The sequence below is a fragment of the Cyprinodon tularosa genome, unplaced genomic scaffold, assembly GCF_016077235.1.
Source record: "Cyprinodon tularosa strain WSP-4 unplaced genomic scaffold, ASM1607723v1 ctg1401, whole genome shotgun sequence".
In the NCBI taxonomy this organism is placed as follows: domain Eukaryota; kingdom Metazoa; phylum Chordata; class Actinopteri; order Cyprinodontiformes; family Cyprinodontidae; genus Cyprinodon; species Cyprinodon tularosa.
Genome location: NW_024038223.1, coordinates 23768 through 40133, shown reverse-complemented (window position 1 = coordinate 40133; position 16366 = coordinate 23768). Strand labels below are relative to the sequence as shown.

The 16366-nt window shown below is 43.1% G+C and overlaps 1 protein-coding gene across 1 annotated transcript; it reads left to right on the top strand.

The window, feature by feature from the left end:
• Nucleotides 1–9791: 9791 nt before the first annotated feature.
• On the top strand, nt 9792–15069 carry LOC119778938. The gene is made up of 9 exons (XM_038278393.1): nt 9792–10195; nt 11670–11882; nt 12049–12650; nt 12771–12861; nt 12980–13166; nt 13305–13426; nt 13857–14085; nt 14249–14350; nt 14780–15069. The coding sequence occupies exons 1-9, from the start codon at nt 9935–9937 to the stop codon at nt 15067–15069; spliced, it is 2097 nt and encodes a 698-aa protein (XP_038134321.1). The 5' UTR covers nt 9792–9934.
• The last annotated feature ends 1297 nt before the right edge of the window (nt 15070–16366 follow it).

Here is a 16366-nt window from a genome sequence, read left to right as displayed (position 1 = left end):
TTTTCCATCTCTCACATCATAGTTAACAGTTCCATTAACAGTCGAAAAAAAGTCTTTAAAAGATGTTTCGACCTACAAGCTTTTCTCCCATGAAATACAAAACAGCACAAATAATGAATTAGCTAACAAACTGATGTCCGTCCTTCAAATATTTGTAGATACCTTTATGTAGAAGTCTGGTATTATTCAGTACCTCTGAACCGCAGGTTTATATTACATTCATCACATTACATCTTCATGCCCTGCGATGGACTGTCCAGGGTGGACCCCGCCTCGCGCTCATTGACAGCTAAAGATGGACACCAGCAACCCTCACGACCCCACTTGGGATTAAGCGTGTTAGAAGATGGATGGATGGATATTACATCTTCATTCAAAGATGACCTAAAAAAAAAACATAAGGTCAGATCAGATTTTTAATAATACTTCTAGTGCTAATTAGCAAACATCAATAATAATTATTTAAATATGCTAAGCCCATCTCTCTATAGAAGGAAATTTCACCATTCCCACTTTTCCACCATTGGAACAACATAGCTGCAAAGGGACGACAGGGAACTGTTTTCAGAATGGAGAAGAAGAGCTTCTGTTCAATGCTGACTGAGAAAGTGACAACTGATGGTGAGATTATTGGGAAATTAAAGAAACATTCAATGGCTGGATTGATCCTTGCAATATCTTCCATTTTTAAAATGTGTGGTTCATAAGCTAATGTAAACACAATAACGTAATAATTTGCATTGAAAGTGTCTTTATTGAGGTCAGAACAGCTAAGAAGATGGGCTCTGAACCAGAAAGATTGCATTCAACCAGTGAATGCTAATCTGCAATGAAGCTGATTTAGGAGGTGGTGCAGACAATGCTGTTCAAATCAGGATTTTCTTTTTGGTCCTCAGATTATAAAAACCTCTGTCTTAAATTCATACATTACTGGGCTGCATCAGGTTTTCTCATATAAATAAATGCTGCTCATGTTATATGTTTGTTCCTAAAGCTACATCATCAGAGGAAGACATCTTTCCAGCCCATTCTAACCTTGACACAGCTTTTCCACTCAATGATTAACTTTCCAGACAATCTGTTTCCTTATAGTTTAGTATAACCAATAAAAGTAGGTCAATAATCTTTTTTTTATAGCCACCGCTAGAAGTAAAAAAATATCTGGCTCAGCATTATCTTTATTTTCAAGAAGTGCACTACAAGGTTTGCTAATAATAGAAGGATATAAAGGAAAAGAACAAGGATTTTACTGGTTTGGGTACAGAGGTCAGTTTCACCAGGCAGGTTTAACAAACTTAGACTCAAATCCTCAACTCTAAATAATCGCGCCTTATGCTGGAATCTCTGAGTTTTCTGGTTCATAAAAGCTGCTGTGAATAAGTTCAATCAACTCTAAGTAGGTCCACTTAGAGTCAAATGCAGGCGTAACAAATTTAAAAAGCCATTATCAGTGGACCCTCTATTCAAGGACACACCATGACAACAGGCAACAGGAAGTGCCTATTTCACCTCCCTGGAGCTAGTGATTTTATGAAGAAATAAAAGAAAAAATAGAAAATTGTGTTTAAGACAGATAAACAGTTCTACAGCTTCAAAAGAGACGAAGATGGCCGAGGAGAAGATTGTTGCTGAGTTAAAAGGGCAGGCAGTTTAGCATTTAATGAAAGCACTCTCCTCTCTGTCGTTCCATTTTCAGACACTAAAATAAGATTCTTCTTGATCAAAATTACTTTCCTGGACTGAACTATAATAATAGATTTTCTAAATTACATTTGAAAAAGTAAGAATTAAGTTTTATATATCTAGAAATGTTTACACATTTAAAATGGCCATTTTGACATTTATCAGCTTGACTGAATATTTTTTTATGATATCTGAAATAAAAAGTTTTATAGTTAAAATAATACAAATGTTGACCAGTAATATTAGGAATATGGAGATCTGAAAGTAATTTCTAGACATCTAAAATGTTAATTATAGATATAAATAAATTTTGTTTAAAATGGTCATTTTGGCTAGGAAAAAAGTTTTTAAAGGTACACTATGCAACCGGTGTTGATTTTCCAGTGAGGCTCCCCCCAGAGGGCGAAAGTAAAAGTGCACTGTCGTAAATATGCTCAGCTGTTCTCCTGGTTTCTCCATCAAGCCAGACGCGGTTGTTTTGAGCTTAGCAGCGAATGACTAATGCTGCGTTCACACTGGACGTAGCTGGCGCGACAGAAGCAGCGAGTTTACATGCAAAGTCAATGGTTGACGCGCGTCAAGGCGCAGCAAAAGGTCCCGCGGCGCGTTTTGAGCACCAGGCGCAGCACGTCTGAGCAGCTGAAGCAGCGCGTCGGGCGCGTTTAACGCAGGGAGAGAGACACAGCACTGATGATCACTCCTCTTAAACAGTTTATTGACGCCTAAATTAACTTAAAATGCAGAAATCTGCCGGCAGAATATGCAGTTTGGATTATTTAGATGAAAAACACCTACCAGCTGCCGCGGTGAACCGCGAGGAGGCGACCCGGCCAGAGGCTGCTGATGAAGGGATCCATACTGTCGGCGCCCCGCTGGTATGTGGGGGTCTGAGCGGCTCCGACAGAAAAAATATTGAAGGCAGGATAATAATCTGAATGAACTGACGGCACTGATTACGTTTTCAGGTGTATTTTCTCACTTAAACACATATTAAAACTACTTTATTCCCACTGATCACAGCAAATATAGCTGCAAGGCAGAGAAAGGATAGTGAAGCTCCGCCCAACGCGCGTCAGACACACTTTTGCACCGCGCAGCCAGAGCAGCAAAGCTGCTTCAGCCGCGCGTCAGAACTAACTGGTACAAGCAGCAAAAAGGAAGCAGCAGACGCGATTTTGCTGCGTGAACGTAGCATAACTGCACAAAGATTGCCACTCTGCTAGCAACGAGAATGCTTTTAACTGGGGGGTGTAGCAGTTCTCGCCGTAAAGCAACACTGACTCTCACGAGACTTCTGAGCCTGTGGGCGCGGGTCGGTGCTCCTGCAGTTGCAAGTGCAGTATTTCCCCCACAGACCACCAGGGCGGCCGAGAATACCTTTGTTCAACCTGAAATGACTCATTTAGTCATCCATAACGTTATGGAACACATTAATTAACTGAAAAATGTTGCATAGTGTGCCTTTAAGATATCAGGAATACATATTTAGTAAAATTAATAAATAACAAGCTTGCCATACCCTGCTGTTACCGTGATAATATTAAAGGTTTTTTTTTCTTGAATAGTAGTGGATCGATGGATCTATTTAGGTGAAATCTTCTGTCAGCAGGTGAAGATAAGGAATAAAAATGTTGTTCTAATATATAGAACCTGTTCACCATCTCATGGGTTCCTCCTCAGTTTGTAAATAGTGATCTTTTTATTAATGACCTTAAAGGGATAGTTCGGTATTTTTGACATGAATCTGTATGGCATCCCCATCACCAGTGTCATGCAATCACACTGACTTACCCCTGGCAGCGTCCTGTGAGCAGAGTTCTCGTCCAGCTTTGGTCAAGCCGAAAGTAGTCCGGCAGGTTTGCTAGACCCAGCGAAATAAAACGTTTCTCTTCCCAAAACATTATGTGTTCAAAAGAGTGATATTTTTGGATCCCAAAAACATTGTAGTGGAAAAACTCACTCCTCGTTATCAATTGGTCCTATTTTCTCTCTGTTCGTATCAGTGCGCGCCGTCATTCAGACAGCGAGCTCAACTTTTCCAGCTCATTTCAGTGCTAACTTAGCAGCCTTTGTTTACAAGCAACGCCACCGAGCTAGCTTTAGAGCTAACCAAGTTCATAAGACTTTTACAAGATAGTATTTGATTATATTTATATAAAGCCGGGTGTGTAAAAATGGTGAAGGCTTGCGATTATCCTGGTTGTGCCAACAAAGATGATGGTAAATCGACTCTCAGTTTTCATCGTTTTCCTCTGACGGACGTTGCGGTCAGGCAACTTTGGCTACTCGCTTTGGGATTCCATGTTGACACCAGACTGGCAAAAATTAAAAAGCTCCGAGTTTGCAGTGCTCACTTCAGCGAAGACGACTTTGCGTCTTCGTGCCCAAGAGATACGAAGAAAAGGACCCCTGAGCCTGCTCTGTGCCCTCTGGAGACCCCTGAGCACACTTTCAAAGAGGCTTCAGACTTTGGGGTTTGTGGGAGTACGCCTCCAAGAGCCCCTCAGCGGGAGCTCCAAGCCTCCAAGAGCCCTCTGCGGGCGCTCCAAGCCCTCTCTGAGGCTGTTCCTGAACCACAGTCGGCGGCCCCCTCAGAACCTGATCCGGAACTGCGGTCGGCGGTCTCCTCTGGGTCTGCTCCTGAGCCGCAGTGGGCGGCCTCGTCTGATCCTGTTCCTGAGCCGCAGTGGGCGGCCTCGTCTGATCCTGTTCCTGAGCCGCAGTGGGCGGCCTCGTCTGATCCTGTTCCTGAGCCGCAGTGGGCGGCCTCGTCTGATCCTCTTCCTGAGCCGCAGTGGGCGGCCTCGTCTGATCCTGTTCCTGAGCCGCAGTGGGCGGCCTCGTCTGAACCTGTTCCTGAGCCGCAGTGGGCGGCCTCGTCTGAACCTGTTCCTGAGCCGCAGTGGGCGGCCTCGTCTGAACCTGTTCCTGAGCCGCAGTGGGCGGCCCAGTCTGATCCTGTTCCTGAGCCGCAGTGGGCGGCCCAGTCTGATCCTGTTCCTGAGCCGCAGTGGGCGGCCCAGTCTGATCCTGTTCCTGAGCCGCAGTGGGCGGCCCAGTCTGATCCTGTTCCTGAGCCGCAGTGGGCGGCCCAGTCTGATCCTGTTCCTGAGCCGCAGTGGGCGGCCCAGTCTGATCCTGTTCCTGAGCCGCAGTGGGCGGCCCAGTCTGATCCTGTTCCTGAGCCGCAGTGGGCGGCCCAGTCTGATCCTGTTCCTGAGCCGCAGTGGGCGGCCCCTTCCGAGGCTGTTCCAGAGCCGCAGTGGGCGGCCCCTTCCGAGGCTGTTCCAGAGCCGCAGTGGGCGGCCCCTTCCGAGGCTGTTCCAGAGCCGCAGTCGGCGGCCCCTTCCGAGGCTGTTCCAGAGCCGCAGTCGACGGCTCCCTCTGAGCCTGTTGCAGAGCAACAGAAGCAGAGGCGGCGTCCTCCTCGGCGCATCCTGCGGAGGCGGCGTCCTCCTCCTAGGTTTCTGCTGCATTGGAGACGCCGGCCTCCAGGGCGTCTCTCTCAGCCCCGGCCCCGCGGCCGGCCTCCAGGGCGTCTCTCTCAGCCCCGGCCCCGCGGCCGGCCTCCAGGGCGTCTCTCTCAGCCCCGGCCCCGCGGCCGGCCTTTCAGAGACTTTCGATTGTCCTCGCCCACTCTGGATGGGTTGCGTTTTGTTTCTTGGACTGTTTTTGGCTTCTTGCCCCCCTTCCTGGTTCCCCCTCCGCCCACCCTGGGTTGTTTTGTTTTTTTTTGCTTTTTGGACATTAAAGGGGCGTCTGGAATCCGCCCTTGAGTGGGGGGCTCTGTAATGATCTTGGTTCTGTTGTTTTTCTTTAAGCTTTCTGTTTCAAGTTTAGCCAGGTTTTTCATTGATTTCTAGCTTTTTTGGTGTGTCTGGATTCATTTAAGTTGCTTAGGTTTTTCTGTCTGTCCCCTGCTGCCTCCTTGTGTTCTTTTCCCTTGGCTTCCTCGTCAGCTCTAATCACACCTGTTCCCTATCAGCTCATTACCTCTACCTTTGTTCAGTCAGCCATAAATACACTCCCTCTGCAGTCCCTCTTTGCTGGTTCCTCGTCTTTACCTTTCCTCACCCTGGCTCCTTGTTGGTTTTTCCCTGATGTCTCCATGGTTCTGGTTAGTGTTTGATTTTTATGTTGGATTTTTGGATTCCTGTTTTTGTTAAACATTTTTTAAGTTGGATTTTTGGATTCCTGTTTTTGTTTACCATTTTTTAAGTAGGATTTTTGGATACCTGTTTTTGTTGCCTTATCTTGCAATAAACCCTCCAAGAATTCACCTCTGCCTCCCAGCTTCTGCGTTTGGGTCCAATCTAAACCTTTTAACCAAATCGTGACACTCTAGGGTTTCCTTATTCATACCTTCAGCTCTTTTCTCTCTGAAAATAAAAAAAGGCTACGTTCACATGCCTTAATGCTCAATTCCGATTCTTTTGAGAAAATCCGAATTTTTTTTTTTTGCGTTGCCATTCATATTTCCAAATATATGTGACTTGTATGTGATCTCCTGTGTGAAGTTCAGTCATACAACGCAAGTGTCCCGCATGTGCACTAGAGGAGGCGATGACGTCACAGGCCAGCGTGCTCTGTGTTTACAAAAGTAAACATGGATGGTAGTGCCGGCGCACATCTTTTCAAACCATAAAAACTAAATTTTTTCACATGGTTAAACATAAATACTGCTCCCCGCATCATCATCCGCCATGGTTGTTTTTTTTCTTGCCGTCTCTTAGTAGCAAGAGGCAGAATAGTGATCTTTTTATTAATGACCTTAAAGGGGTAGTTCGGTATTTTTGACATGAATCTGTATGGCATCCCCATCACCAGTGTCATGCAATCACACTGACTTACCCCTGGCAGCGTCCTGTGAGCAGAGTTCTCGTCCAGCTTTGGTCAAGCCGAAAGTAGTCCGGCAGGTTTGCTAGACCCAGCGAAATAAAACGTTTCTCTTCCCAAAACATTATGTGTTCAAAAGAGTGATATTTTTGGATCCCAAAAACATTGTAGTGGAAAAAGTCACACGTCGTTATCAATTGGTCCTATTTTCTCTCTGTTCGTATCAGTGCGCGCCGTCATTCAGACAGCGAGCTCAACTTTTCCAGCTCATTTCAGTGCTAACTTAGCAGCCTTTGTTTACAAGCAACGCCACCGAGCTAGCTTTAGAGCTAACCAAGTTCATAAGACTTTTACAAGATAGTATTTGATTATATTTATATAAAGCCAGGTGTGTAAAAATGGTGAAGGCTTGCGATTATCCTGGTTGTGCCAACAAAGATGATGGTAAATCGACTCTCAGTTTTCATCGTTTTCCTCTGACGGACGTTGCGGTCAGGCAACTTTGGCTACTCGCTTTGGGATTCCATGTTGACACCAGACTGGCAAAAATTAAAAAGCTCCGAGTTTGCAGTGCTCACTTCAGCGAAGACGACTTTGCGTCTTCGTGCCCAAGAGATACGAAGAAAAGGATTTTGAAGAGCTCTGCTGTTCCTGCAACACTGGTAAACAAAACTACAAATGATTTTATGTAGCAGCCGTGCGTAGCCTAACGTTGATGCGGCAGGGTTATGCAAAAGCAATGTTGAGAATATTAATCATAAAACATAATCAATCACTCGGTCAGCAGGTGAAGATAAGGAATAAAAATGTTGTTCTAATATATAGAACCTGTTCATCATCTCATGGGTTCCTCCTCAGTTTGATTCAGTCTTTTACACAGTAAATACTAAGTGGCATTAAGTTGCATTTTTACAGCTTAAATGTCAGGTTGAAAAACTTTGGGGTTCCATTTGTAAAAAATGTGTGTTCATGTGTGATGTGATGTGTTCACACGTCTATGTAAAACTGGGTATACACTGTACGCTAGGCTAACGATGGAACCAAACGACCCATTCATCGGTTACCATTTGCATGTTTCCAAGCGATAAAAGGCTATGTCTATATAAAGACTCAAACTCACTGCGGATCCAGACATTTGAATTGAGAAAGCTTCCTGGAGAGGTGGAGAAACATCTTCAAATCTTGAAAACCAAGTCCAGTGGATATTTTTTGAATTTTTACGGAATAACTATGACCTGGATGACTGAGAACCTTCATCAGCATACTGTACGCTATTTTCAATCATTGTACTCAGGTACAGTTCAAAGTATAAGATGAAATTGCAGAGTTTTAAAGTTCACAGCTCAGAATGAATGTTCTTCCACTACAGAGCCCAACACTCACACTGTACATCTAAAAACCACACATCAGTCTAAGCACCGAGAGATGGCGCTGGTCAGACTCATCATTCTTAAAGAATGGAAAGAAGAAGGAATACCTTGCTTGCACATGGGCAGTGCGTGGGGTTCTGGTAAATCAGTTAATAGCTCTGCTTCAACAGCAGCATTTGCTCACTAACACCTCATGAGGGTCGACTGAATTTCAAAGATGGTTGATTTTCTCCTGACCTTATGATTCCTGAGGAAGAGGAAGCCCTGAGGGGCTAATCACCCCTCGTTACCCCCTGTATACCACATGACGCAGGATGCACCATGAGACTGAAACTCCAACCGATCCAAAACATTCTTTTACGGCTGGAAAAGCGCTCTGAAAAGGGCAAAAACCCGTACAGTGTATGCCCAGCCTAAGGTTGCTTACGTGATAGAAGCTGTATCTTTAGTAGGTTTATGTGCATCTGTCAGATTTGTGTCCATCTGCTGAATTCATATGTCTATATGAAATATTATGTGACTATGATGAGTTCTTCACTTGGTCCTTCAGTTATGTTTTTCAACCCTGAAATGGAAACCTGTCATTGTCTCCTATCATGTGATGTCATTCTCCCCTGTTGTAGCTTGATGTTGTCTGTTCCTGTCACTCAAACTTGTCGTAACAACCTGTCAAGTTCATTTCTGCAATATAAGCCTTCGTCATCCACAGATATCATTAATTATATTATATTTTTATTATTTTTAATTAAAATCAATCTTATTTATAAAGAATCCTATATAATCATTCCTGCTAAGAGCAGGTGGGATGGATGGTTCCACAGAGCTATGGCTCTGGGTTAGTTTTCTTTAATCTGTGCAGCTCTGCATTAAACCAAGGAGCCAGCTTTTTATTTTAACAGTTTTTCATTTTCAAAGGGGCTGCATTGTCTAAGGCGGTATGCAGAGAACTAGCAACCCCATCAACAAAATCATCAACCTGTGAAGGGGAATAAACTAAGCTTTTGCACTCTGCAGCACTGCTCAGCAATACAGAGGAGAGAGAAAGTGAATCAGATTCCACGCAATGCTGCAGAGATTGGCGGCTCCGCCATGCCCTGTTCCCCCGTGCCACTGACACTGATTCTCTTCAGGTGAGACGTATGGCTTTAAGGCTCTAGGGTTTCCTTATTCATACCTTCAGCTCTTTTCTCTCTGAAAATAAAAAAGGGCTACGTTCACATGCCTTAATGCTCAATTCCGATTCTTTTGAGAAAATCCGAATTTTTTTTTTTTGCGTTGCCATTCATATTTCCAAATATATGTGACTTGTATGTGATCTCCTGTGTGAAGTTCAGTCATACAACGCAAGTGTCCCGCATGTGCACTAGAGGAGGCGATGACGTCACAGGCCAGCGTGCTCTGTGTTTACAAAAGTAAACATGGATGGTAGTGCCGGTGCACATCTTTTCAAACCTTAAAAACTAAATTTTTTCACATGGTTAAACATAAATACTGCTCTCTGCATCATCATCCGCCATGGTTGTTTTTTTTCTTGCCGTCTCTTAGTAGCAAGAGGCAGAATAGTGATCTTTTTATTAATGACCTTAAAGGGATAGTTCGGTATTTTTGACATGAATCTGTATGGCATCCCCATCACCAGTGGCATGCAATCACACTGACTTACCCCTGGCAGCGTCCTGTGAGCAGAGTTATCGTCCAGCTTTGGTCAAGCCAAAAGTAGTCCGGCAGGTTTTTAGGACCAGCGAAATAAAACTTTTCTCTTCCCAAAACATTATGTGTTCAAAAGAGTGATATTTTTGCATCCCAAAAACATTGTAGTGGAAAAAGTCACACGTCGTTATCACTTGGTCCTATTTTCTCTCTGTTCGTATCAGTGCGCGCCGTCATTCAGACAGCGAGCTCAACTTTTCCAGCTCATTTCAGTGCTAACTTAGCAGCCTTTGTTTACTAGCAACGCCACCGAGCTAGCTTTTGAGCTAACCAAGTTAATAACACTTTTACAAGATAGTATTTGATTATATTTATATAAATCCGGGTGTTTAAAAATGGTGAAGGCTTGCGATTATCCTGGTTGTGCCAACAAAATTGATGGTAAATCTCTCAGTTTTCATCGTTTTCCTCTGACGGACGTTGCGGTCAGGAAACTTTGGCTACTCGCTTTGGGATTCCATGTTGACACCAGACTGGAAAAAATTAAAAAGCTCCGAGTTTGCAGTGCTCACTTCAGCGAGGACGACTTTGTGTCTTCGTGCCCAAGAGATACGAAGAAAAGGATTTTGAAGAGCTCTGCTGTTCCTGCAACACTGGTAAGCAAAACTACAAATGATTTTATGTAGCAGCCGTGCGTAGCCTAACGTTGATGCGGCAGGGTTATGCAAAAGCAATGTTGAGAATATTAATCATAAAACATAATCAATCACTCGGTGTCATAGTATTAGTGATGCTTACTAAACAGGGCTGTTTCAATCATCTGCAACTATGATTACACTCAGGGGCGGATCTAGGAAATTTGGGGCCCTAGGCAAAGACAGGCAGGGGGCCCCCTGAGAAGTAAACCCATATAACAGACCCATTCTACAGATAGAGAAATGTTAATAGAATAGACATCCATTATATGTTCTAGGTTTTGTCCCTCTCTTCTTGTCCCCTTTTCCTCTCTATTTTTCAGCGTTCTGATGGCATTTTGGCCAAAGGATTTTTATCAAAAACATAATTAATGTGCACAAATAAGGATTAGTTTTATTAACCATACATGGAAACAGAGTTTTATGGGGCCCCCAGGAACTTGGGGCCCTAGGCAACTGCCTAGTATTGTCTAATGGTAAATCCCCCCCTGATTACGCTGACGTACGAGTAGGCTACCTACTCCATGGTTTCTGTCAGTGTACAATCTGCTAGAGGGCTCTAGGCTGTGACAAACTGGGCTGTCGGTCTCAGCTAATAACTCTCGAAGTAGCAGACCAGGGACGTCCGGAGCTTTGTATTTTAATATTATTTCGGTGCGCAAAGGGACTTCCATTTTGACTCATCTGCGTCTTCCTTGAAGAAAAATCTTCTAAAAATTTTGCCTAGTACGCTGATCTACCCTGGTTTAGTTGATGAGAGGCAGCCCAGTGTGACGGTATTCTGCTGTCGTCGGCCATGAGCATCACACGGGGGGATTTACCATTAGGCAATACTATGCAGTTGCCTAGGGCCCCAAGTTCCTGGGGGCCCCATAAAACTCTGTTTCCATGTATGGTTAATAAAACTAATCCTTATTTGTGCACATTAATTATGTTTTTGATAAAAATCCTTTGGCTAAAATGCCATCAGAACGCTGATAAATAGAGAGGAAAAAGGGACAAGAAGAGAGGGACAAAACCTAGAACAAATAATGGATGTCTATTCTATTAACATTTCTCTATCCGTAGAATGGGTCTGTTTTATGGGTTTTCTTCTCAGGGGGCCCCCTGCCTGTCTTTGCCTAGGGCCCCAAATTTCCTAAATCCGCCCCTGGCATCACATAGCCTTGAGTGAGTCCCACACGTGCTGTTTGCATGAAGTGCCATTTGGAAACAGGTCAAAACAGGACATGAAGAACACAAAGCTTTTTCTTTGAAATTGGATAAATGTATTGACCACTCTGAAAGACAATGTGCTCCTTAGTGAAATTCTGCATAAAAATATGTCACCGTTATTTGAAGAAAGTGAATGCTGATGTTATGTTACTGTTACTGTTTCTAAAACCTGACTGAGATACCTGAAATCCACAATGCAAAAAATTGTGTGTTTTCAAAGGCATGTGCTCCTGTTGCAATGGCTGAAACGGCACAATCTAAGGCCGCAACCTCTGAAGAAGAGCCAGCTCTTCAGTCAACCCCCCTGAAGTCCAGATTGGACAAGCAACAGTTCCAGATGATGCTCACCAGCCCAGCTGATGCTGGTCCAAGCAAAAAGCCATCGACTTCAGGAACATACATAGCCCTACCTCCTACCGGGAGACTGTCACAGGTAAGCCCATATTTTTCTACACGTTTAGTCTGAATAAAAAGCTAACAATTTCACATGATCAAAATACTGTATGATCATGAAGCCCTTTGCACACTATAAGTAAGTGCAGCCAGTCAGCCAATTTACTGTACTTTGACTTCTCTGTATTCTTTTTCTATATTTATAGTCAGAAAACCCTAGCTCAGATGTTGCACCTGAGACCCTGGATACCACCATGACATCCATAGAGACACCTGTGGACAGAGATGACAGCACATTCCTTGAATTGAGCAGTGATGACACATCTACAAGATCATCTTCCTCAGACAACATTGCGGGAGCAGAAAGGAGAGGCGACTGGTCTGAGAGGAAATGGATTGTGAATGAGTCATGTCTAATGGAACTGTTTACAACTTGTCACACATGCGGGATATCCATTTGTGAGAAGAAGATCACCAGCCGTGGATCAAAAATTAAAATAGAATGGACATGCATCAATCACCATATGGGAGTGTGGGAGTCCTGTCCTGATGTCCGTGGAATACCTGAGAACAACCTGGTATCCTCAGCAGCCATTATTTTCACAGGAACAACACAGAATGAAATTGAAGAGTGGGCTGATCTTCTAAACTTACAACTGCTAAAGAGAACAGCATACTATTCACTGCAGTCCACCTATATGATACCTGTTATTCAAGAAGCCTACACCGAGATGCAAGAGGAGATTTTGTCAGAACTCAGGGAAACTGAAGCTGCTGGTGGACACACAGATATCTGTGGTGATGCAAGGTGGATATTCCCATAATGGATCATGCAGTATATGTAGTTAGTTGTCCTGTTACATTATAATTCACATCAAATCATTTTTGCCATCACTCCACAAGTAACTTCCTTGTTTGTCTTCTACAGATCTGATTCCCCGGGTTACAGTGCCAAGTACACCTGTTACAGCTTTATGGAAGATGCAACAAAGAAAGTCATCATGTCAGATCTAATTCAGGTAAAGTATGAATAGTTTTGCCAAGTAAGTTATTGAGTGTGTTTTATCACTTTGTTCTGCTTTTCACAGGCCTCTCTGCATGTTTGTTCTGTATTTCCTGTTACAATGATCAATACAGGTAACTGAGGCTACCAGTTCAACAGCAATGGAGCCTGTTGGTTTCCGGAGGGGCCTGGATCGTCTGCTGGACTCCGGCGTTGGTGTTTACGTGGTAACTACTGACCGGGCTCCATCAATACGGAAGATCATGAGGGAGTCCTATCCTGAGCTTAGGCATCAATTTGACCCATGGCATGTTGCAAAAGGTACCATTATTTGGGCATTATACACTGCTTCATTTTGTGAAATCTTCACGTTTGAACCTTTGCATAAGTCTATTGTAATGCTATTACAGTTGACAAAATAATTTATACATTTATTTTCATCTTTTATGCATTATTTAGGTATAAAGAAGAAGGCAACTGCATTGGCAAGGAAGAAAGAAAACCGGGACCTGCAGCCATGGATCAAGTCTCTGGGCAATCACTTCTGGTGGTCGTGCAGTTCTTGTGGTGGCGATGAGAAGGTGATGCTCATAGACATGTTGTTATGCATAACGCAGTACTGTTATTTCTTCAATACAACTAGTTCTTTTCATTCATGAATTTGCCAAGCTGTTTCATAGTGATGTTATGCCTTGTAAAAGCCAACACGGCTCCAAAACAGAAAAGGAACACCACAACAATGCAATGTAACTTCAAGTTACTTACACTTCTGTGATACCAGCCTGTCCAGTTCTGAAGCAACGCTCATTGTGAATCCATTTTTCCTACTCTTGTAAAAATTTAGCAAGCAATGATTAGAAATTAGAGATAAAAACGAAACCCTTAGAAGCTGATGATGATCTATACACGTTGAACATTTGTTTCACACAAAAGCATGTTCAGATATGAATACTCTGTGTCTAAAATGTACCTGAGAAAATTGCTAAGCAGTGTCTAATTGTCCTCAAATAGGAGTTGAAACACCGGTGGACCTCTATCCTTTACCATGTGTGTGGTATCCACCGCTGGGAAGAAAATGACCAGGAGTACAGATGTCGCCACGAAGACATCAGCGAGGAGCAACAACGACGAAAGAAATGGCTGGAAAAGGGGTGTCCTGCCTGGAACGCTCTGAAGAGTGTTGTACTGGACAAAAATCTTTTGAGAGACCTCAGTAAAATGACTTTGTTCAAGCATACAGGTAAGTGTGGATAAACTTCTAGGCAGTAGGTTGAATACATTTTCCCTAAACGAGTAAGAATATCTCAAAGGGAAATATTTTTGTGTGTCACCTTTCCTTTGAGAAAACATTAGTTTTGCATAATATAAACACTGTACTATTGTATATGTTTATTTTCTCTCAGGGGCCCTTGAAGTGTTACACAGCTCCATGCTGAAGTACGCGGAGAAGAGGCGCCATTTCAAAAACATTGTTATTATTATTGTGATTTCACTACTTATTTACAGTATGTATTGAAGTAAAAAAAAACTTGATTGTTTACTTCTATAAACCAGTGAAATGCCCAATTTATTTGCAGAAAATGCCAAAAGGTCAAAGTAAGACAAAAAGATGCAATGTATCAGATCAGATCGACACTTTTGAAAAAGTATTTGTCTTTCTGTTCATACATGCACACCTGAACGAAAAATGTCTGCACCTGAGCCTGGTTGCTGCTCAAGGCCAAGAACCATAGAGTTATGACGAACTGGGCTACTTCTCATCAAATAGAATAAGGGACAACTGCAGTACTCTGCCTCCGCATCTTATAACCTAGTCTTTAGTTAGTTACAGCTTTTTACTCTCCCCCTTCCTCAAGTCAGGGGCCACACAAATCACAGTATGTAATGGACATAAACCATCCTCATGATTCTTGTGTCACTCTTCTCATTCCCAGGACAGGAAAAGTACAATGTCATTCACTCAAGGCAATCAAACCAGTGGGTGGCAAGAAAGCTGTATGAGCCAACAACGCAGGAGTTCCGGAAAGAATTGGTGGAGCGGGTCATTCGACGGCGGCTTGACAAGAATGTCAGGCTTGGAGATCCCGCTTTCCATGTCCATCCTCCTGTCAGCATACCGGCCAACATTGCTCCCACTCCAAAGCCAAACAAGGCTGACTTGGTTGCAGAACATGCGTCACGCTTTCCAACTAAAAATACTGGTGATACAGATGTTGATGTCTGAGACTGAAATAAAAACCTTATTTGTGATTGTTGTACTTTTCATTATTTTTCCCCATTTTCTCATAATTCCTATTGTACTGTAAGCGTCATCAAAACCATTACAACTGAAGTCTTGGTGAACATAGTCTTATTTTATTATTGAAATGGTAGTCATTTGTGGCGTAAATAATTTGTAAAATTTTTAGTGTAAATAATATGTAGAAAATCAGAAAAACAGTAGAAAATGTAGAAAACAGCAAAACTTCTATAAGTAAAACATTTGGAACGTGTGAAGTAAAATATTTAAAACAATTGCTGTGCATCCGCTGATTCTTTGAAACCTGCATATTGCCCAGTTGGTGATGGATAAGTTCTTCTTATTAGCTCCACCACACAGGAAGGAAGAACTCTCCTGTTTCCTGGACCAAGCTTCTCTCCTTTTAGACCCCATTCCATGACGATGCGATAGGCGATCAGCCTGTACTGTCTGAAATAGTAAACAACACAAGTTGGTGCATACTTGATATGACAATACAATGTGTGTGTTGGTGAATTTGAAAGCACTTGGTCAGATTTGATGTGCTGTGTTATAATACATTTAGATGAAGTGAATGAAACAACGTTTTTATCATGAAATTGTAACATAGTGTTTGGATAATCAATACTGCTTAGGACAATAGGTCTATTGTAAAGTGGGAGAGGCCTACAGACATGCTAAAGCTCAGGAGGCTGTCTTTCAAATCTTGAAGGAAATTAAATAATACAGCTAGGCCTATGCAACACCCTAATGTTATTACATTATTATGATAACTCATATTCCTATGTCCTAGCCTATTTATAGAACACTACTAAATACACACATGATGTCCTAACAAGTCAATGCCTGAACACTTTTATAACGTTCTAAAATATAAACAACCTCCATGCCTCCAACATCTAAGTGAGGAGTCAACACTTACTCTGCAGACAACTGACCATCGGGTCCAGCTGGTCTGGGACGCTTCTTCCAGTTGATCTTGGGAACATGGAAGAACGTTCTCAGGACCCCTTCATTGAGGAGGGCAGGGAAGTCGCTGTGGTTTGTGATGCAGACAGCAGCTGCTGCAACTCCGACATCCTCATCAATTGAAAGGTTCTGTATCTCGGGCATTACTAAATCCCACTCGTGGCAACAGTAGCATTCCACCTCTGTCTGCATTAATTCGCACTTTAAACAAGTGCACCATGATTTGTCGGCCACCCTGGATATCGCAGCTCCAGCTGAGGCTGCTGCGGGACCGGCTTCAGCTTCCATCACAACTCTGTCCACCCTCTCTCTT